The following is a 23,229-nucleotide window of genomic DNA, read 5'->3' as shown; positions in this document are numbered from 1 at the left end:
TACATTTTTTATGCTCTGCTAATATGCACTGAAAATAACTTATTTGTAAATCTATGCCAACCTCAAATAAAATACCTCTTCATATTGAAAAAAATTATCTAAATGAGTAAAATACTATGAATAACAGTTTCCCAGTATATCCAAATAAATCCAACCAGACCCACAAAAGCCAGTTGTGGGTATCTTGATTGTAATGCTTCCCTAAATCTGCAAGGAAATATATACAAAAAATCTTCTTCCCACCCCTACAGCAATTCCTAAGATCAAGGATGGAGAAGTACATAAGTAGTAGTCTACTGCTGAAGCTCCACATTGGGTCTGGGTATGTAGCAAGTTTGAGAGCACTTGCCAAGCATGCAGGAGGCACTGGGTTTGATCCCACCACCAAAAGAGAAACACACACACACACACACATACACACACATACATACACACACACACACAAACTCACAGAGTGGAGAGAAGTGAAGGGATACTACAATCCCCAAAATAATTTACAGACAAGAGCATATTAAAACCTTGCTTTCCCTTGTGTTTAACACAATCTAAAAGAACATAACCCCAGCCCACTTTCAGTTCTATCATGGCCACCAAAAAAAAAGAAATGAATAAAAGATACTTACCTGAATAACAGCACTAAACCAACAAGTATTGCCAACATTTTTTAGCCCAACAGGAGCTTTGTCCTGCCTTTTTCTATCATAAGGGTTTCGAGAATCCCTCCAAACTTCTGTAGGGGTCCTCTTCAAACATGCTTTATTTTCTGCTATGCTGGCTTCAAGAACTCTTAAGCAAAGAGAGAAGATGATCAAAAAAAAAAAAAAAAAAAAAAAAAAAAAAGGTATTATATAATCTATAGCCTAAGCAAAAGCATAATACCATAAACTTTTAAGCATTTTGATGCTACTCAAACTCTGGATAATGTGCCTGGGGAAGTAACAGTTTTGCTAACTTTACGCAGGAAAGGTTAGTTTTCTTGAAAAGGGATAGTGGTGGCAATGCCAACAGGCCACGTGCAGATTTTTTTTTTCCCCAAGATAAAGAAAATTTCAAACTCAAAAAGATAGTACTATGCAACAAAAAGCATATTATATTGTGTTTCAAAAAATTAATGGCTTAACACCTGAGCAATCACTGAACTAAAGTACATATTTACAATATAATAATAACTTTTTATAACAATTAATCTGAATCATCACAAAAATAAAAACTAAACAAACTACACTTTTACCTCTCTATTAAAAAAAAAAGATAAATGAGATAAATTATCATGTTCCTTTCAGCTCTAAAAATCTCTAACTCTGTGACAGCTAAATAAAGAAAAAGAAAACATGTGGTCACTTATTAACCCAAAAGTTACTTATTAACCTTTCCAAAATAAACTCACCTATGGAATATGTTAAATACAGTTCAGCTAGGCAAAAGCAATGCTACTCTTTCTTTAATGACGTCTTTGTTGCTTGTAAGGATGCAACAATGTATCTACAACCATGCCTAATTTCCACATACAAACTAAACATCTGTATACTCCAGAAGTGTGTTACTATTCTAATAAATATAAATAACATTAAAGGGTCTCAAGCTATTTTGTGTTAATGACAAAAACTCAGCAAAAATTAGTTTTTTCGACTTTTTTGGATTCTCCAGAAAACTTCATTCACTCTTCAGTCATCTTTATCTAAAGAGATTTTGTCTCACCCAAATAAGTGTCAAAATAATATACTTTTATATCTAACAGTGGTATTTACAACATGACATTAAATAGTAGGATTCCAAAGTTATCTTTATTTGGAATAACTTATGTAAACATGGAACAAAGTCTCTAAAAATGAATAAAACATAAAAAATGGGTAACTATATGTTAAAATGTAAAGATTAAACTAAACACATTTATTTAAAAAGTGAATTTACATTTCCATCATATTTAAGATGCCCAACATTAGCAGCAGTACTCTTGGCCCCCAAATCAACTTTTACTTCCAACTCCAGACCCCAGACTTTTTCAACAAAAGACAACAGAAGTCCCGTGGAGGTATTTAGATCAATTGGGACAAAAGAAAATCAGAATATACCTAGAATATCCACAGATACCAGAAAGCACATTTTCAAGAACACAAGGATGAGATAAAAAGCCAAAGAACCAACCTCAGAAAAAAAAAAATTGGTCAAATTGTGTAGTTCAGCATAATAAACACAAAAATAATAATAATCAACCAGAACAAGGTGAATTTGTACACAGAAACTAGTTTATGCTCAAAAGAGAAAAGTTAATGCACGGTATACAAAAATAACTGTAATACAAATGGCTTTTGTATTTAGAAAGTGTATTTCACTTTTTTATTGGCTTTTATTAATGGAAGTGTTTCCACTGAAAATTTTGGTTTCTTTTTTAACATATACATATGTATACATAAAATAAATCTATTTGTATTCTAGTAAATAGAAGTGAATGAACAAAAACATGCAGGAAATTTCTGAAATCAAGACAAACAATACCACAAGCAGGAAAGTACAACCAATACCAGTGATCATACATGAGACAGATAGAGTGCCCAATAATTGATTAGCATTGGTGGACATATGCAATAACCATTTAAAAGGAGAATTCTAAAGCATATTCTAAAAATATAGACTGGTCAAAATATAGGAAAATTAAGTTTAATCTTGAATCTCTTATTAGATAAACTTCCACTACTCTATTCTAACTACTAATTATAATAAAATATTAGCAAAAAACAAATCTTCTAAATGCCAACAGATGAGATCACACATATAATGAACAAATATATATATACAAAAAATTATATATATTTATATATATAATTTATATATTATAAATATTTAAATATATATTTTATATATTTATATATAAATTTATATATATATATAAATATATAATATACAGGTCATATATACATTAGTTATAGAAAATTTGAGGGACAGAATTTCTGTGAAATAAACCCAATCTGCAAAACTTAAAATTTATATATGAATTATAGAAAGTAATAATAGAATGGAACTCAGTCTAAGATGAAATTGAGCAAAACTAGGTCTTATATTTTTTACAAGCATCAACAACCCAACCAAAATCTACAACCTAGACTGCCTGGTGATCAAGTTTTTTCTTTTAATTCCAGATCTGGTTAAGATTACTAAGCCCCAGGAAGTTTTCTAAAACCATTTCAGATACAGTTAATTATCTTGTCTCCTTCTTGTGAACCTCTCCCCACCCCACTCCACGCCCCCCCCCCCAAATAGATGGGATATACAAACAACAAACAGTGCAATGTGAATATTACATTAAATAATGAGATAATGTGTAAGCTCTTTAGTTCCCTTGCCCACACTCTTCTCCCACTGGGTCATGGGAGAATGTATGGCTTCAAATGTACTTTCTAAGATTACCAAGCAGCTTTCCTAAACTGTGTTATACTGTTCTGCCAAGAAAGTTGGAAGAAAAAGGAAGATAGTGATATAAACCAAGACACCACCTTCCTAGCATTCCTACATAATAAGTTCTTTACAGAGGTCAAATTAGGTACAAAATGTATTAGCCATCTGACTGGGGCTGGAGAAATGCTTATAATTGCTCACTGCTCCTCAAAATCACCTAAGATTCAAAAATAAAATAATGCCCATTTCCTAAACCATATTTATATTTGACATAGATATTATTAATATTGCTCAATTTAGTCACAATCTTATTATTCACTATAACAAAAACACAGGTTTTAAAGAAATAGGCTTATTATAATATTTCTTAGCCACCCCATAAGATAGAATTATGGTTCTCAATGTTTTCTTGGTGAAAGAAAACACCATTAAGTACATAAAAGAAGAAAGCCATAATTCTGTGATCTCCTTGACTTAAAGCTTTTAACACATTCACTTCTGTGTTCCAGCATAATCTTACTATATGCTTCAGCAGGCTTCCTCCTACCACCTCTTCTGGTTCCTAAAGGACTTTAAAAACACTGCACCAAAAGTATCTATTAATCAAGGAGTATCTCCCATTAGCATCTGAAAGACAGAAACAGGGATTTCTTTACCTCTGGACCATATATGATAACTAGAAGAAAGTAAGTTAGCTTGATTTTTTTTCTTTTAAAATTAAAAGCCAAACCTCTTTGCCCATGTGGTATTCTATTTCCAAGATTTTCACGTTCTATAACCCAGTTACTTTCAACATAAATACAAACTTTTATGAAGTGAAGTCCTACATAGGAGTTCCTTCCCTGGTCTTACCAGTGATACTTCCCAGTATAATGTATGCAATAGCTAGATTTCAGGCATTATAACTGACAAAGGGGAGAAAATAAATGGTGTAAATCCTATAGAATTCAGAGAAAGCCAATAACAAAATGTAACATTCTGAGAGGCAAACTCATCATTCACAAATAAAAAATCCAACCCCCACACACATCACCTGCTTTCTTATTTTCTCAACACTGGTTGTGACCTTGACATCAATAGTAGAACAAGACAACAAAACATTTTGCTGTCTCTTTTCCTCTCACACGCAGTGAAGTTAAAAATATCTCACTGCAGCTTATCTAAGACTCTTGGTGAAGCATTACACTCACTGAAAAGCATGCATCATTTAAGCTGCAAAAATCAATCAAAAATTTTAAAAGGAATTAAGGAAAGAAGAAAGAGAAAAACAAAAGGTAGAAACGATTTAAAAGAAATAATAAAGTAAAAACCTGTATTCTGATTGAGATCACACTAAACCCATAAATCAATTCAAGAAAAAGTGATGTGTTTTACAAAGATTGGGTTCTTCAAAATCCCGTGTACATTCTTGAATGTATTTCAATAATATTTAATAATTTTTCTTATGCTTTTCAGCAGAAGCCAGAGCCCAACACATGCTGGACAAGCACAATACCATTGAACCACATCCTCAACACAATAATTTCCTTCTTGAAAGTGCTTGCGTATTTTTTATTATATTTACTTCTGATCTTTAAAAGATGTGGGGGGGGGGTAATCAGGATTGCCTAGACCTTTTTTTTATTTTTTATTTTAGTCAAGGTCTTGCTAAATTACTTAGGGCCTTGATACTTTGCTAATCAATATTAATTTGAACTTGGTGATCCTCCTGCCTCAACTAGGATTACAGGTGTGGACCACCATATTCAGCTTTTAAAAGATTTATGAGTTATAAATGGTATCTGAAAACAGAAAGGAATATATAAATATATACACATATGTATATATTTTAATATAAAACTCAAAAAATCATGTGAATGAAATCACATAATAGCTACTCTCTAATGTCAGGTTTCTTTCTCACATTTTTTAAGGATTCCTTAACATTTTACACGTAGTAGGAAACTATTTTCCATAGACTGCTTAGAATTCCATCATGTAAATATACCAGCATTGCTTAGCATTCTGTTCTTATAATATTTGTTTATTTCCAGGTTTTAATTACTATAAAAAAATCCACTATAATTCTTTCTCATAGATCTATATTTAAGAGTGGAAAATGTTGAGTTTTAAAATAGCATATGTTGAAAGTCATTTAAACTCCACATTTCTCAAAATGCCACCATTACATATTCCTACCAGCAGTAGATGAGAGCTCTAGATGACCTGCATGTGCTGTCAGTCAGCCATTTATACTGTGACAAAAATACCTGACAAAAACAACTTAGAGGAGGAAAAGTTTATTTTGAGCTCATAGCTTCAGAGGTTCTCTCTCTGTTAGGCCAAGTCCATCACTCTTGGCCTGATGTAAGGCAGAATATCAAGGCAGAAGAGTGTGGCAGAGGAAAATTGCTCAGCTCCTGGCAGCCACGAAGCAGGGAGAGAGAGAGAGGAGCCCTGGATAAAATACAATCCTCAAGGACATACCCCCAGTGACCTACTTCCTCTAGCCATGCCCAATCTGCATACAATTAGCACCCGGTTGTCCATTCTAATTATTAACCTATCAAATGGATTAATCCACAGATGAGGTTACAGTTCTCATGATTGAATCATTTCATCTCTGATACTGGATATCCTATTTCTAACAGCTGAGCTTTTCCAAACCATAACATGCTCTAATACTTGGTATTGCCGGCCTTTAATTTTAGCAATAGTGATGAATACATTATGGTGACTGTTCTCTAATGACATGACTAGAAGTAAACTTCTGATTGAGCTTGTACCATCCAGATCATCACTTACGTTGTAATTTATCATGGTCCAAACAAGGAGATGTTCCACATTCATATAGTAAGTACAAATCAAGGGACTCTTTCTGAAAAAGAGGCAATCACATGGGACATTGACTCCTGTCTAAAGCTGACACTAATTAGTGACTCTTGTGGTGAGGGAGGTCAGAATGCTTAAGGATGGCTCCTTCCCACTCCTGAGGAGACTACTTCACAACTTTGACCCTTCTTCTTGGCGCCATTAATGGTACCTCACTGTTGCTGACTGACACTTGTCAAATTACAGTGCTGTTTTTCCAGACTGATCTGCAACTGTCACAGTTTTGTGGCCTCTGAAATCAATGTCATATTTTTTTTTTTTTTTTTACTTTTCCAGACCATCTGCATGATGCATCCTTAATCATAAAAGGAACTAAAAAACGGGCTGATAGTATTCAGTGAGGATTCCATGCTCCCTCCCAGCTATAGGTAGCTGGTATTATTGAGCACTAGGAGGATCCTCAAAAATCAGTTTAACTCTGCCTCTCACCTACTCATAGTCCATACACCTTAAGACAATAGTACCTAACAGTTACTTCCTAGGCAAAAATAAGAAACAGAAGAGTTTAAAAGACCTATTTTAACAATAGAATTACCCCTGACTATTCCTGGACATGATATTTTTTTTCTTTCCATAATGGTAACTGTAGTCTGTCCTGGTTGTTAAATATTCCAAGGTAGCTTCCAGACCAACTTAATTTCAGGTCATATATCTGGACTCTTCTTTTTGGCCTCAAAGTGCTTAGTGCATAAAAATAATGTTCCCTCAGTTGAGTGCACAGCTCACTCAATTCCTCTTCAGTAAACCATGGTGGTCAAGTGGGAGGCACAAAGAGTCCCTATAAATTTTATAAAAATATTTTTACTCCTCATATACTTGGTACCTATAGATAAAAGGTGAGGTGCTACTAGAGGATGACTGTGGGAAAAAATAAAATTATAGTAACCACTGGAAAGGGATACAATGATGTTGCAACCACCACAATGTGGTAATTCAAGATGGGAACAGAGAGGACATTAATAATCTTTTTCTTTCAGAACTGCTTGTCCAAAAAGAAGAAAGAGCCCTGGCAAAACTCTCCCACATTGCTTCACTGAGTACAGAATTGTAACAAATTTTATTTTTTGTAATTTTCTTTCCACTCAACAAAAATCATTTTATTATTTTCAGTAGTCCATTATTGTTGTTTAAATGTCTGGGTTTTGTCATTTTCATGGTTGCTACTTTGGGGATAATCCTGTTTTCTTCCTCTGAATACTTTTAAGTTTTCTCAGTTCTGAATGTTTCAGAGTACCACTATAATAAATCTAGATATGAGCTTCTTTCAGTTTTCCTAATTAGGATTTATTGTAGTTTGTGAAATTAGATTATTGTCATTTTCATATTTGTAAAGTTCTCAGTGATTACTTCTTTATATTTTGCTTCAGGCCCATGCTCTCCTTTCGATGCACCAATTACTGTTAGACATACACTATTCTCCATGTCTTTTAACTTTTTCCTATAGTTTCCATCTTTTTAGACATACGTGTTTAAAGTGGTTATAATTTCTTCTTATATATCTTCTAGCCTTCTGATGTGTTCTTCAGACATTTCTGTTATTAAAGCTAAGTTCTGGTTTTATTTTACTTTATTTATTCTAATTTTCACTTCAAAAATATATTTTTCTGGTGTTTTTAAAATGTGTTAGGTCATATTTTTACATTTTTCAAAATTTTCTTAGAAAATTAAAGCATCGGTCACACTATCTGAGTACATGGGTAAATTTTCCCTGCCTCTTGTTTCTATTAATTCTCATACTGACTTTTTTCCATGTATGTTTGGTAATTTTGGCAGGTAATGCTTTTAGAGCTCCAAAAGTTATTAGAGGGTATCTTTGGGGTCTAGGACAAAGACACCTAGAAAGAAAATATATTTTTGATACTGCCAGGACCTAGAGAAAATACCATTTAAAATTAAATTCCCAAGATTGTGATTTATTGTACCACTAAAGTGACACAAATTTGTGAGAGACCAACTTTGCACGTGTCTGAGTCACTCCCTGGCTGGATGATTGAGGCTTCAGGTGGCAGATGCCGCTAGATGTCCGGCCCTTCTTGGGTTCCAGGGAAAGTGTCTTCCTGCATGGGCATGCCTTCCTACAGCCCCATGGATGGAGCTATGCTCACCTGTTTCTTTGTAATATTACCCCTTGCCTTGTTTGGGACAGAATGTTCCATGGAAACACCTTTTGTGTGTCCCCTTATCTTACTGTGCCCTTGGGTATGGACTACCTAGATGTCAGTCAACCTGCTGACATAAGACATCATGAAGCTAGACTCAGCCCCCTGAAACCTGACCCCTTGCCTCATTTGAATAGCTTCTCCTCAATAAAAGGGGTCAGCATGTGCTTGCGCTCTCTCGCGCGCTCTCTCTCTCTCTCTCCCCCCCCCCCCTTAAGGTCAGAGGAGCAGTCACAGCAACCCCAAAGAAAAAGGTATTTCTGTTTCTTGTGTGGTTATTTCACACAGCCCAGTTAGCCCAGTTCCCCTGGAGTGACCCCTAAGTGTTTTAGTCACAAACAAAACCTGGCACAAATTTTAGCTATAAAAATCACAGTAGAAGTTGTCAGGGGCAAATTCCATCAAGAGCACCCCTCAAAGCTATGGAAAATATCTTTATAATGTGCTTGTGGTTACTGAGGGAAGGAATACTTCTGATTTACCCTTACTGGGAATATGTCATCCTTTGACATGCAATTGAACAAGAGAAATAATCTCCTATGAAGCTGTCCATCTTATTTTCAAAATGGCCCCTGACTTCTTTTTCCTCCACTCAACAATGATTCTAAAGCAAAGTTTAATTTTACAGATACAAGGCAAATTCCATCAAGTCAAAAAGTGACTTTCAGTGTTCTGCACTTATTTCTTCAGATTTCTTTCGCTGACTTGAGTCCTTGATATTGGTCTTTACTTAACAAATCATAATACATTTTTAAAAATTCAAAAATATTTTATATCCAACAGAAACCATATTGTTTCTTTCCAAAAGAAAAATTTGTCCAAGTACCCTAGTCCACCATTTCTTAAAAGTTGGAGGTTTGCTCTTTGCAATAATTTTATATAAAGCTAGCCCTGCCTTCTACCAAGCTATTTTAAAGTCATGCATGAAAAGCCATCTTCACAAGGATTATGCCATTGACAAAAACCAGTGCTAATGTAGTATATTAGTAAATTTCAACTACCTATAGTCCACTTTATGCCCTAGCAATATACTATGAGCTTGATGAGGTTTTCCCTCCAAGGATTGAAAGCTTGAGCCCTCATATCCTAACGTTGAGAAGTTGGGTGAACCTTTAAAAGCTAGGGCATAGGAGAGGGTCCTTAGATCACCAGGAACATTTTTCCTCAGAAGAGACTGAGGGACCCCAGTTTCTCTCTCAGGCTCTCCAATCTGGATACGTGATCTCTCACTCCGTATACCTCTCACACTGATGGCTTCTGCTTAAAGAGTATATTAAAATTTAAAAGACTAAAAATGAAAAAGAATATTCTCTTAAGGAGTTTTTTTTTCCCAATTTGTCAAAATTAGTATTCAAACAAAATATATATTGATATGACTTAACATCAATTAGGAAGTCTTAATTCCTTTTACTTTTATTATGTACAACAGTATGCCACATAACATCATTTTGGTCAATGACAGATCATGTATTTAACAATAATGAGATTATAATGAAGATGAATAATTCCTACTGCCTCATGATCAGGTGGCCACTGTAATGCCATAACACAAGCACTACATGTGTGTGGTGACGCTGGTATAAACAAACCAATTGCACTGCCGATCCCATAAAGATCTAGTAGATACAATTATATACAATTCATAATTCTTGATAACAATGACTATGATAGTGTTTTATATATTTATTATACTATATATTTTATTGTTATTTTATAGTGTACTTCAATGTAAAAGAAATTTTTACTGTGAAATAGTATGTTACATTAGGTTGACAGCAGCCTCATACTTTTCATATTCACTACACCTCTGGATCGCATCAAGAAGCCACACTGAGTGGTTGACCTATACCATCTAGGTTTGTGTAAGTATAATCCATGATGTACACACAGTCTAATGAAATTGCCTAATGATGAGTTTCTCAGAACCTATCTCCACAGTTAACTAGTACATGACAACAATTAGCATATGTTACTTGAGAAAAAAAGACATAGAACTAATACTAAACTGGTATATAAGTTTTCAGACTTTTTCATATTTGAATGCTAATATAAAGTCATGTAACCAAAAATATACATATATGTATTTTATAACCTCTTTCACATAATAATCTTCAAATATATCCTCCGCACCTAAGGGAAAACAACTATATTTCTCCAAGTTTAAGTACTGTCAAGTTCTACAACTATTCAAAGCAATTATTTAATGCAATCAATTTTTAAAAGATAAAGCCAAATTTATTTAATTTTTCAAATCCTTCACAAAATAAGCAAAATTAAAATGTCCAAAGATAGTCTATGTCCTTTTTGGTTTTCATTTAAAATTACCAGCACTAAATATTAGTCACACTAGAGAGGGGAACAAGGAATTTTAAGTCTTTAGATCTTAAGATAATGTCTTACACAAAGTAATTTCCAAAGAAACATATAGACATTAAAAGCATTACAAAAAAAAATAATTGTTTGCTAAATACAACAGCATTTTGAAACATCTCCTGCCATACAATAATCTCAGATTATTTATTAAAAATTATATTACTGATATCATGCCAAGGGTAATTATCTAAGAAAGCTGGTATGCTGTGCTACTAATAACTGTACTATAATAAAAAGAACAATGGAGCCATAAGACCCTTCTTATGAACTTGTCTTTGGAAACTCATTTAATTTATTGAAAGCAAAATGTCTTCTTCAAAAAAATACCACTGTTTCAAAATAGCTGCTTAGAGAGTTATAGTTAGTTATAATTTAAGTTTTTCCTTTTTTTAAATAAGCACTGCTTAGTGATATAACCAAATTTATTTATTTAATCCTTAGGTTAAGCAAATTGTTTCGAACTAAAAAATTATATGTATTATATGAAAAACACATTTTATCACACATCTTAGAACCCTATTTCATATATATATATATATATACACACACACACACACCCCACTATGATAGTTGTATATATGTACATACAACTTTAAATATATATATCATAGAATATATATAAATATATATATAAAATATATATGTAAACATACTATCAGAGTATAGATCAGAGGTTGGCAATCTACAGCCTGTGTGATATATCTAGCTTGCTGATTATTTATGTAAATCAAGATTTATTGGAAAACAGTCAACTTTATTATATTATACATTAGCTATGGTTGCTTTTGCAATACAACACCCAAGTTGAGTAGTTGTGACAGACACCATATGGCCAACAAAGCCAAAAATATTTACTACTGGCTCTTACAGGAAAAGTTCTGCTGACCCTGGCTATAAATTATTAAAGTTGAATTAGGCAGTATACTCAAAAGGGATTTAGGGAAAGAAAAAAAATTAAAAAGATCAAAGAACATTTAAATATACATCTAAATGTAATGCTGCATAATGGCATTCCAAAATCTTAGAAATCTAAGTTCAAATGCCAACAGTACTATAATATGAAAAGTTTACATAAAACATAAAAATAACACAGAAGCATATTAATGATTTATTTAAAATAAAGATTATCAAAGCAAATTATTACTTGTTATATATATATTATTTTAATAATCTACTTTACACAGATTATGTTTTACCTGCTAATGGCTTGCTCCTCATCAGTTATTCCAGTCTCCCTGAATGCCCTGTTTGATTCCGCCAAACTCAAGGCAATGGCTCTCTGAAGATCATCTTTATCATCTCCAGTGAGATCAATCACATCTGAAAAGCAAAACTGTCTTTCTCAAAATTAAAAGTCATACGAAATTAAAAGTAATTCTTATCATGAAGATTTCATACCTAATATACCCTTTTAAACCAAAGTCATCACCAACTTAATTCTATTTATTTTACAGGAAGAACATATAAAAAGAACACAAATACATTTTTAACTTATACTTGGTAACTTAATGTTCTCATCTATAAAACAAACCTAAAGCAGTAGGAGCAGAAATATCTTTCACTACAGAAGAATCTCAGAATTTATTATGAAGTTTCTCATTAAACACTAGTAGGCAGAAAGACTGCTGAGAACGTATTCTTTGAGGATGATTTCTTCATCAATAAAAATTGAAATCAGCACAAACACGTCTATTTTCTCTGAAGTTAACCAAATTACATACATATTAATTCTGTCGATATTACCATCTAGGAATCATCTATTCATTTATAACAACTAAGTCCTCAAAAACTTGTTTCAGGTATTAATTAACCATAAATAGGTGTAGGGGTGTGTGTGCGTGTGTGTGTGTGTGTGTGTGTGTACACACACACATGTGTGCACACACTTTAAAGTTGGAAACAATGTGCCAAACCGTCAACAGTGGTTAACTCTATTAAAAAGAGTCACTGGAGAAGAATGCGCAAGGAGCTTTCAATTTTGTGTTTTAAGCACATCTGAGCCACATGAATTATTTAATAAATATGCAGCTCTTTTGATTTAAAATGAGATTTTCATTTCTCCAAAACAAATATAGTGAAAGCCTTGATGCTACATGTATTAATTCTTTTTCCAAAGAATAAAAGCTACAATTATTATCACTTTCAGTAAAAGCACTTTTAATCCATTTCCCCCAAAGGCACTGGTCAATTAGAATAAGCATATCATAAATACTCCCATTATCATTTAAACAATGATAGAAATAAATATGAAAGGAAAAAAGAATGAAGTATATCATATTTGTGTGGTTGTGATTATGCTTATCTGTGTTTTGCATTCATTTTGCATGTTTGTATTTTAAACATTTTTAAAATTTATTTTCTTGATATTTACATAGAATTTTACAAGAGACAAAAGGGAAAGCATGGAAGAAGTTACCTTCATTTTACCATCTGGCAATAGTAATGTGTATGTGTGCAAGTGTGTCTATGTATTTTCTACATTTAATGAGGAAAAATAATAATATATACTGATGGTTCCAAAAGTGTACTTCTATTATTAGCCAGTTTTTTTTTTTCCAAACAGCATTTTACAAGAGTATTTAAAATAGTAGAAGAAATAGCTGGCCATTAGAAGGTGGTGTTTTTTCCAAATGTCCTTAAAGAATGAAAATAAAGGGCTTCCTAAAACTCAATCAAGTACAATGTAGAATACAACAAAGTAATTGAAATGATGTAACACTTTACCTATGCCAATAGGCCAAAGGTTTCATGAATCTGGCTTCAAGATCCATATTCACCCAGACCAGAGCTAAAAATGGAAGCAGATATCCAGTCTAGCTTAAATATTGATGAAGCAGGGAAGAGTTACCAAATGCATTATGAAAAAGAGAGCTACTATGTTGCTTATTAAAATGCCTAGAATATGGGTAAGTAAAGAGAAAATCATGTACAGGAAATTCAAAGAGAAGTAGAAATACCAGTTTTAGGGATATGATCAATTAGTACTCAGACTCCATTCTCAATCTTCTAGTGCACTTTCTTTTTTTATTTTATTTTTTTGGGGGAGGTGGAGAGTAGAGGGATGGTGTTGCACTTAAGTTGCTTAGGACCTCACTAAGTTGCTGAGACTGAGGCTGGCTTTGAACTTACCACCCTGAACTTGCCTTAGCCACTGAGTCACTGAGATTACAGGTGGGTACCACAACACCCAGCTAGTTTAGAATATTTTCTTTAACAACAAAAAATGAATAAATTAAAAAAGTATACCTTCCCTATTCACCTGCAATTAAGATTTGGGAAAAGATTTAGGTTACATTAATTGGATGCACTAACACGAGATCTGAAAGGCAGAAGCAAAGGTACAGCCATTATCTTGCAGCTTCCGGCTGTTTTCTTCAACATTATTTGACAGTTGTAGGCTTTTCCACAGTAGCATTCCTATATCCAATTTACAGCTTCAACAATGTCAAGTGAGTAGAAGTGGCAACCAGACTTGGCATTCCTCAGTGGTAGTTACCTAATCCTGGCTTTCTGTTTCCTAGGCTACAGCTGCAGAAGTTAGTTATTTACTTGAATAAGCAATCCTAGTGGCTGTCTTCCTAACTGTGACACAAGGAACAGCTTCTCTGGCTGGTCAATCCCACATGGAGCTGGAAGTCATTTCAGAAAACTGAGATACAAATCCCTCTCTCCAGTTCTTCCAGTGATTTGTTAGTAATGTAATCCCCTGCATTAAATTCCTGCTTTGAAAGTACATACAATTTTTAGTGCTTCATGACTGACAAACCAAATGACAGCAGAAACTCATTTAGAAATAGCAAAAACCTATACTAATAGCTTTTCATGACTTACCAATTACAATCCAAGCAACACAGAAGGAAAAACAAGACTAGATTCTTCAACCAATTTCATAAATGTGATAGTTGAAACTCTGAGAAATGAAGCACTTTATAATGACAGAGAATGGTGCATAGGCTTCCAATTTATATCTTCTAACTTTTAAACCCAATAGTCTTTCTACCTTACTAGCAGTTCTCCAAGTGTGGCCATTGATCCTTGGTGTCCCAGGGTCCCTGTGACACTTTAAGGAAGGAATGGGGAGTTCCTTAAGTAAACAGAATACTAAAAATAATACTAAAATGTTATTTGGCTTTTCTAATGTGGCTATATTTGTACTGATAATGCTGAACAATAGTGGGTAAAACTACTTCACCTTAGCATAAATCAAGGAAGCAGCACCGGGTTATGGGAGTATGTGGAAATAACTTTGTATTACTCAGAAATGAGCACACTTACTGTTCAAAAATAAATACACAAAAAAATGTCAGTTTCTCTTAAGAATTACAACCTTAATAAAAAGACAAAAGGAATTTTCCTAAATCTCTAACTTTGATTTATGTGGGTTTTTTTAATTCCACATGAACAAATATTAAAGATGCATAAAGTACTTTGGGCTGGTATATGCAAAGTATGTATGCTGTTGCTATAGGAAAATGGAGCATACAAAAACGAGTACAATTGCAAACTGAACAGTTGTTTTGAGAGAGACAGATATTTAAAAGGGGGGCTGGAGCTAGAGCTCAGTGGTAGAGCACTTGCCTAGCATGTGTTAGGCACTGGGTTAGATCCTCAGGACCACATGAAAATAATAATAATAATAATAATAATAATAATAATAATAAAATAAATGAAGATATTGTGTCCTGTCCATCTACAACTAAAATTTTTAAAAATTAAGATATTAAAAAAATAGACCATCAGAAGAATAGGAATATCTTTCAGAAAAATGCAGGAATGTTCAACAGATGGGAAATTAAAATACTGCCATCATTAACCTCATTCATTCAGCTTCAATCAGATTGCATTCTCACTATTCATTTCATAGGTCAAACATACTCCTGCCTCAGGCCCTGACCTGCGATGAACTTCTCTCAGATAGCCATGAGGTTTTCCCTTCCTCACATCACTTAGGTATCTGTACCAAAGTGACCTTATCCAAGAGGCATTCCCTAACCACAAGACCTAAAATAGTACATCTTATGCTCGACCCATAGCCACACCCCTCTAATATCTCTTTGCCCAGCTCTGTTGTTCTTTGTGAACATTCTACTACCAGATATTTCTTGTTTAATGTCTTTCTCCTATGTAAACACATTTTTAATTGCCTATCAAAATATCTATAATATGTATCAGGTAACCAATAAGTATGTATTAGACAAATAAAGGTTAATAGCTAGATTATGGAACAGAAATAAAAACTAATGGGTTATCTGTACAGTGGCACTAATAAGAAGACTTGAGAATATAACCTCTAGTCATACAAATATTTTTAAGAGAGGATAAATAAGGTATTGTTTTAAATAACACAAGAATAAAGATATAAACAATATGAAATTTGTTTCTCACTCACTGTTGCCTCCCTACCATAACTGATCAGCTTCCTTAAGATATTCCTACTTTTTTACTCTTCTCACTGCTAAATTCAGATTCTCTAAAACAGTATTGCCTAAAAGAACTTTCTGTGATGTTGGAATGTATTATTTTACATGTACTGCTACTAGTATTAAAAATTTAATACTAGTGTGAGGAACAAAATTTCAATATTATTTAATTTTAATAGCCACATGTGACTAGTGACAACTAAACTGATAGCTCTACTGTAGAAAAAATTAGTTGTTTTCAATGATAGCTGCTAAAATTAAAATAGCAGCATCATAAGACAAGTAAGGAAAGAAAGCGAAATGAGCGCCAAGAGAACAATTCCAGAATTGTGTCATTATTATTATTACTATGATTTTCAACTTGGAGTGGAAAAAAAAAATGGAAGTAAATATTCCATGTCCGTCAACAACAAGTACAAAGGCCCATGATTCTCTTTCTATCCTAAAACTAAAGAAAGATAAAGTGGGCAAATCAGTTCAAGACCAGACTGGGAAAACTGAGTAAGACCCAGTCTCAAAAAACAGAAAGATGGAAAATTTAGAAAGTTTTACAAGTCATTCTACAGTTCACATCTAATAGAATGTACTTAATCAGTCTGAAGCACCTAATCACATCTAATAAAGTAACTTTCAGGGCTGGGGTTGTAGTTCAGTGGAAGGGCCTTGCCTAGCATGTGTGAGGCACTGGGTTTAATTCTTAGCACCACATATAAATAAATAAAATAATGGTCCATCAACAGTAAAAAATATTTTTTAAATAAGTAACTTTCGTATCATTTAGCATCTTATTAAAAGATTAACCTTGACTGTTGGCAAATCATCAGAACAGTTTTATACTTCAGAAATTTCCAGGAAAAGAAATAATTTTCACTGCATAATTTTTTTTCTATATGAAGTGACTTGTTTAACAAATTTGGTAAATGGAAAAAATATCAGTGTTCAATAATAAAAATCTTTAACTGCTTGATGTAAATGATTATCCTCAGTAGAGATACGAACGTTAGAACTGGATCTATTTATTACTTGTGCTTTAAATCATTATTTTAATGGCCAACCAATGGAACCATAACCAGAATTCTAGGTTAAAGCCTCCAGGTTTCCCTCACATTGAATGTAATCTTTCAAATAAATAAAGTTCTTTAGGGTGAAAAATACAAAGAATTTAAATTTTTGAAGGGTCTACCACTTAACATTGATTCCAGTGTGTTACAAAAACACACTGTTTCTCTAAAATTTAAGTCAATTATGTGGCATTACTTTTGTGTTAAAATTACCTACCCAAATCCCTCTTATCTTTTGATCCATATTTTGATTGCTCAATTGTAGTACATCTTGTTCTGGAGGGCATATATTGTTTTTTTCCTGTTTTAAAAAAGTTCAAAAGAATTTAATGGTCATGAAATAAAGACTATTTCTATCAGATTTCAAATTGGGCAAAAGCCTTGTATGGTCATGTCTGAGACAGAGTTTGCCAGGACACAAAACCTTCACAGAATTTCTGTTCTCACTATTAATTACACCCATAATACTCATTGAACAAATCTGCATTATCCAGTCTGAACAGGAGATCCAAGCAATGAAAAAGAGTTCCCCAAGATTTGTGTGAAATATGTTAATTATATTACAAATGAATTGCATCTTTTCCTAGAATCCAACACAACACAGAAATACAACACAGAATGTTACCAAAATAATATAAAGATGCTGGATGCAATACTTCTAAACTCCTCAGTATGCAATATATAAGATTTCCTTGAAATATTTCCTTTCTTTCTCTAAAATGAAAGATAATAATGAGTTTAAAAGGCGTAAGATTGTTTTACTAACAACTGAAAACGTAAAACGTAATTACTTCTTCAATATTAAATGAAAGCTGACAAATGTAAGTGGCCTTCAAATCAAGTGACATAATTTACAAATTGCCTTTGATCTATTAAGATAGGTATAAATAAAAGTTTCTCCACAATCCCCAAATATGACTTTCAGGAAATATTGAATCAAAAACTAAAGTTTTCAATCTGGGAATGTAGCTCAGTGGTAGAGCACTTGTCTGGCATTCATGAGGCCCTGGGATGGATCCCAAATACTAGGGGTGGGGGGTGGGGGGGGGACTAAATTTTTCTAGTCACCAAAGAAACAAGTTTCATTCCTTCTAAAAGAGACACTGATTTGTAAATAGTTTTATTCCAACAACAAGGAAGCATATTATTCAGTATACAGAATATTTATTTAATAATTAACAGATGTTTTTACAGCACTGCTACCAACAGATGGCATGCTTTCAGTCACATGATCTACTTATTCTTTAGCCTTGACTATAAGAGAGATTTTATAGTAGAAGAAAGAAAAGACTTACTGAAATCAAAACCCTGCCACACCTAAAAGAATTAATAAGTTAAACCATGGCTAACTTTCAAATAACATGTTTCACATAAGTTTGAGAAAATGCTCAAAGAAAGGTTTTTTTTAACCAGAACAGTCCCTTGAGAACCTCTTCACACACTGATCATTCTATTACTCTACATCCCATCAACACCTTCTGTAGATTTTTAATAGATGCCTGCATTTAAATACATATTTATTTGTAACTATATCCTATCTTTCCATCCAATATGTAAATCTCACTAATACTTCTAAGAAATAAAAATGCACACACACGAAAATACGTCATTAGTTCTCCACAGTAAGTGCATAGCAATTTAGAACTGTATTCTGATAATGCTTAAACAGTTACTAAATCAAAATATTTCCTAAAGACAGCTATACTCCTTAGAATTTTATAAAACATGGTATTATATGTTAAATGGAAAAGTATTATAATTCTGTTAGAGATCTTTTTCCAGTTTGACACTAATACTATAATACAATCACCATATTAAGGTGCTATAAGCTCGCTTCCCAATAATCTCAAAACAACTTTATGAATGTATTTATCCCAATTGGCATCCTGGCTAGAAGGATAACATATTTTAACACACACACACACACACACACACACACACACACACACAACGAGCAAGCAACTTACTCAAATATGGCAATCAGCTGAGATAAAATCAGAAAATCCATTTCTCTACCTTTTATTTTCGGTGGAAAATAAAATTACTTAATGAAGATTTTTCAAGAGATACATATATCAGAGAAAAAAATTAATTATCAGAAAATGAAACACACGCCTTTTGAAGGTTGTCTTCTTTTAAAGGTGCCTATTCACTTTTTTTTTTTTTTTTTTTGTCCTCTAAAACAATTTCACTATTTCTTATCCAAAGTTTGGAAGTGGTATTTAGTACTTGGCTTATGCAATATTTTCTCACTTTTACATAACAAGTAACATATCTTCTTTTGTTCATGAAATTCTTATACTTTGAATTTTCCCTTTAAAACATATATTCTATTTATGTCACAAATTGTACCGTCTATATTAAGAGTTCACAGCTATCTTTCTGAAATCTTTTTATCCTTTCAACTAAAACACTAAGTGCTGTTTAATTTCCTGTTTGCTTTACTTTAACCAGAAGTCTTCCTTTTATTTTACTTTTTTTTTTTTTTTTTTTTTTTTGCTACCCCTAAGTCCCAGAACCTAGAGAGAAATGAGGCATTATTTGGATACTAATTCCTCTTTTATTATTATCATTTCGTTTTTTCCAACTTTTTACAGCAAACTTCTCAATCATATTTTCTTTCATTGTTTTTAAAAGAGACTTTCTACAAATACTACAAAAAAATAATTCAATGAACATGTATGAACACCAACAATGTTCAAGCAAATAATTTTGAAATAATAGTACTCATTAGACAGAAACATGTTCTAGATGATGCAGAAAAATTTGATATAACCTTGAGGCCAGGGAAGCAGCAAGCAGCAAGCATCTTTACTTTAACTATCTCAAGACCAGAAGAAATTAGGCTAAGGAGGAAAAAGTTAAAAGAAATTTCTGACAGAAGGAAGAGCAAGCATAGAGACAAAGAAATTAAATGGCTCTGGGTGTATGCAAAATTCAAACCATTATTATTATGACAATGTAAAATAGGAGGACAAAACAGCAAAAAAAAAAAAAAAAAAAAATGAGGCTGGAGTTTACATGGGGCCAAGTCACAGTTTATCTCAAACTGGGACACAGCACCTGGGTCTCTCACATATGCAAAACTTTTCCCATCATCTATTAACTGTGTGAGATAGGATAGAATGAGTGGTTTCCTAACTTTTGCTAAGTGTAGAAATAAAATCAGAAGTTCTCTTTGAATACATGTTACTAATCAAACTTCTCAAACCCATATGCTTAAAAATAAATGCTTACATTACATATATGCATGGAATATGTAATGTATATTGGACAGGAATGACATGGTATGACTCATATTTTAAAAGGTTGACTCTGTCTGTATATTAAGAACAGACTACAAGTGAGAAAAGGCAGGAGCAGGGAGTCCATCATAACTATCATATTAAATGTGGGACATGACAGATAGAGGATAAGGATGATTCTAAGATTTGAAGCCTAAGCAACTAGAAGAATGAAGTCCTATGTAAAATCTTCCATAGATGCCTACTTATGTATGTATGTATACCTGTCTCCCCAAAATACCCCTTCCCAAGTTTTTATTTTGTCTTTAGGTCTTTCATTTGCTTTGAAGTGAGAGGGGATTTTGTTCAAGGGCAATAAGCCTATTCCCCAAGTCTTTATTTGGGGGAGGCAGGGAGAAGAGAGAAGGGAAATTCTGAATAATAAAAACCACAAGTAATCAGAAATAATATTTTATCTTCAAAAGAAATACTAAAGCTGCTATTGACACTTAAAATTTACAAAACAAATGGCTATTTCTATTTAAAATTCTAGAATTTTTCCTTTTTATGAGTATAATACCTGTAGCTGTTCTATATTTCAAAACAATGGATACTATAAGAAATGTTTATGAAATGATCTATAACAAATAAAATCTAATGTAGCTAAAAATACATATATTTCTTTCAACTACATTGTTGTTGTTCTCCATCTCTGCTTTAGAAAAATTAATATCTTATCAAAGAAAAAGTCTCAATACATTTCTATTAAAATATTAAGAAAAAAAAGGGTACTTACTTGTATCTGCTTGGCTTCCCACACTAATGTATCTATCATTGCCAGGAAGTGCTGTTTGGTAGTAAGTTGTCTCCTCCTGCTGAGGGGTCTTGGCATTCTTTGCAGTAAGGAAAGCCACTGCTAATTCCAAGTTTCCATTACTATCCTTCAAATAGCAAGATAAGAATACCCAATGTTTTAGAATAATTCTATACACTGTCAACAGATTTATGTGATTTTCTCCATAAAAACTAATAACTTTAGAGCAAGAATCACTTTGATTAGAGAGCAGTCTACACATTATTCCACAGTACAAATTCTTCACCCATCAAGTACACTATATAAATAGGAATTTTCTTTTTAATAATTAAAACTACAAATATAGTGTAAAAAAATCAATTCTCTAATTTTTTAATTTGCAATTACTCTCATATCTGCTGAACAAAACTCAATCACAAATTCATACTTTTAAACAAATGAATAAATTGATTTTTTTCTGAAGCTTGTCACAAAGGAATAAAAATAATATACTACTTTTGCAAATAAGAACAAAAAAAAGATATTTGCCATAATTTGAGTATTAGAATAAATACCTAGAGGTAAACTTAAACAAAATGTCAAGGGTGTATAGAAAAAAAAAAAAAAACAGCAAAAGGTATAGCAGCTTGATTCACAACTCCTGAACAGAAATAACAAGTGCTACCAAGAAAACAATCTTCCCAAATATATATACAAATTTTCCTGAAAAGCATAACTAGACAAAATATTATAAAATTCATTAGTCATGATGGTGCTAGAATAACTAAGAATTTTTAGAGCAAAAAAATAATGAGAAGAGACTTGCCCAGTGGACTCTTTATATTCTCTACATGGTTAATATAACACTAGGTCTAAGAGATTAAAAGAACATAAGAAACTAAATGATACTCTCGCTGTAACAGAAGGCCAGAACATGGAAGGCATAAGAACTTCAGCATATACATGTTTGTAACAGGAAGCCAGTGGACAGCAATAACATGGTATGACTCATATTTTAAAAGGTTGACTCTGTCTATATATTAAGAACAGAGTACAGGTGAGAAAGGGCATTTATCATATTAAATGTGGGACATGACAGAAGGAGGATCAGGATGATTCTAAGATTTAAAGCCTAAGCAACTAAAAGAATTAAGTCACTCAAACCCACCCAACTCCAATTCTAACCGTCAGTGAGGAAAGTAAGAGTGCAGTATGAAAAGCATCAGTGCTTTAAAATGTTACCTTCATGACCACTGTAAGAGTTTTAAGTGACTCATTTAAAATAAGGGCATGAAATATTCTATTGTTAAACAAGTAAACTAATCATAAAATAAACTGTAACACTGGTGACTGATATTTATGGAGCACTTATCATGTGCCAAGAAATATGCTAAGCATTTTTCATGTACTATATCATATTTTTTTTAAAAAAAACTATATACAGTAGAAATTTCACAGGATCATTTACTTTGTACAACTAAAAATAAAATCTCAAAGTGCTGAAATCAATCAGTGACATCATGTTTCCCAAAAGTAAACAACTTGTATATTAAGAGAATCAACTTATTTTAAACACTTTACAAATTTATAACAGCAATTAAGGTTTAAGTACACTGCCTACCTCTCTTGCCCCATCACCATAAGTGAAACAAAAGAATGAAAAAAACAAAAACAAAAACAAAACCTATGTTCACACAACTTACATCAAAAGAAATGTAGATATGACTTAATTTGATCTATAGTTTAAAAAAAAAAAGTGATTCTCCAAATTTATCCCAGCAAAGTGACAGGCTAACAGCTTCAGGCTCTGTGGTATATTGAGAAAGGCACTTTCTGAAAATAGACATGGAATGATTTAGCCATGGTATTTATCAGAATAAAGAAAGGACTGGCAATCATCTAAATGTCATAATCATGAAAATTAAAATGTGATGT

The 23,229-nt window shown here is 32.7% G+C and overlaps 1 protein-coding gene across 5 annotated transcripts in view; it reads right to left on the bottom strand.

Annotated features, from left to right (window-relative positions):
- The window catches only part of USP25 (ubiquitin specific peptidase 25), a 140,942-nt gene that overhangs the window by 84,511 nt on the left and 33,202 nt on the right, over window positions 1–23,229 (bottom strand). For 4 of the 5 annotated variants that reach the window (XR_014022968.1, XR_014022969.1, XM_081301298.1 and 1 more), the window contains exons 3-5: window positions 21,298–21,442; window positions 11,993–12,116; window positions 624–786 (exon numbers count right to left, since the gene is read on the bottom strand). Coding sequence is in view for 2 of the 5 variants with exons in the window: in XM_081301298.1 (XP_081157424.1) it covers window positions 624–786; window positions 11,993–12,116; window positions 21,298–21,442 (432 nt within the window). In the remaining 3 variants the exon portion in view is untranslated. Of the gene's footprint in view, window positions 1–623; window positions 787–5,571; window positions 5,628–11,992; window positions 12,117–21,297; window positions 21,443–23,229 lie in introns of those variants that run through there. The other variant, XM_081301299.1, reaches the window with a different exon arrangement.

Source organism: Spermophilus citellus (assembly GCF_964194105.1).
Source record: "Spermophilus citellus genome assembly, chromosome: 7".
In the NCBI taxonomy this organism is placed as follows: domain Eukaryota; kingdom Metazoa; phylum Chordata; class Mammalia; order Rodentia; family Sciuridae; genus Spermophilus; species Spermophilus citellus.
Note: the sequence above shows the minus strand (reverse complement) of the source record. Positions and strands in the feature narration are given on the sequence as shown.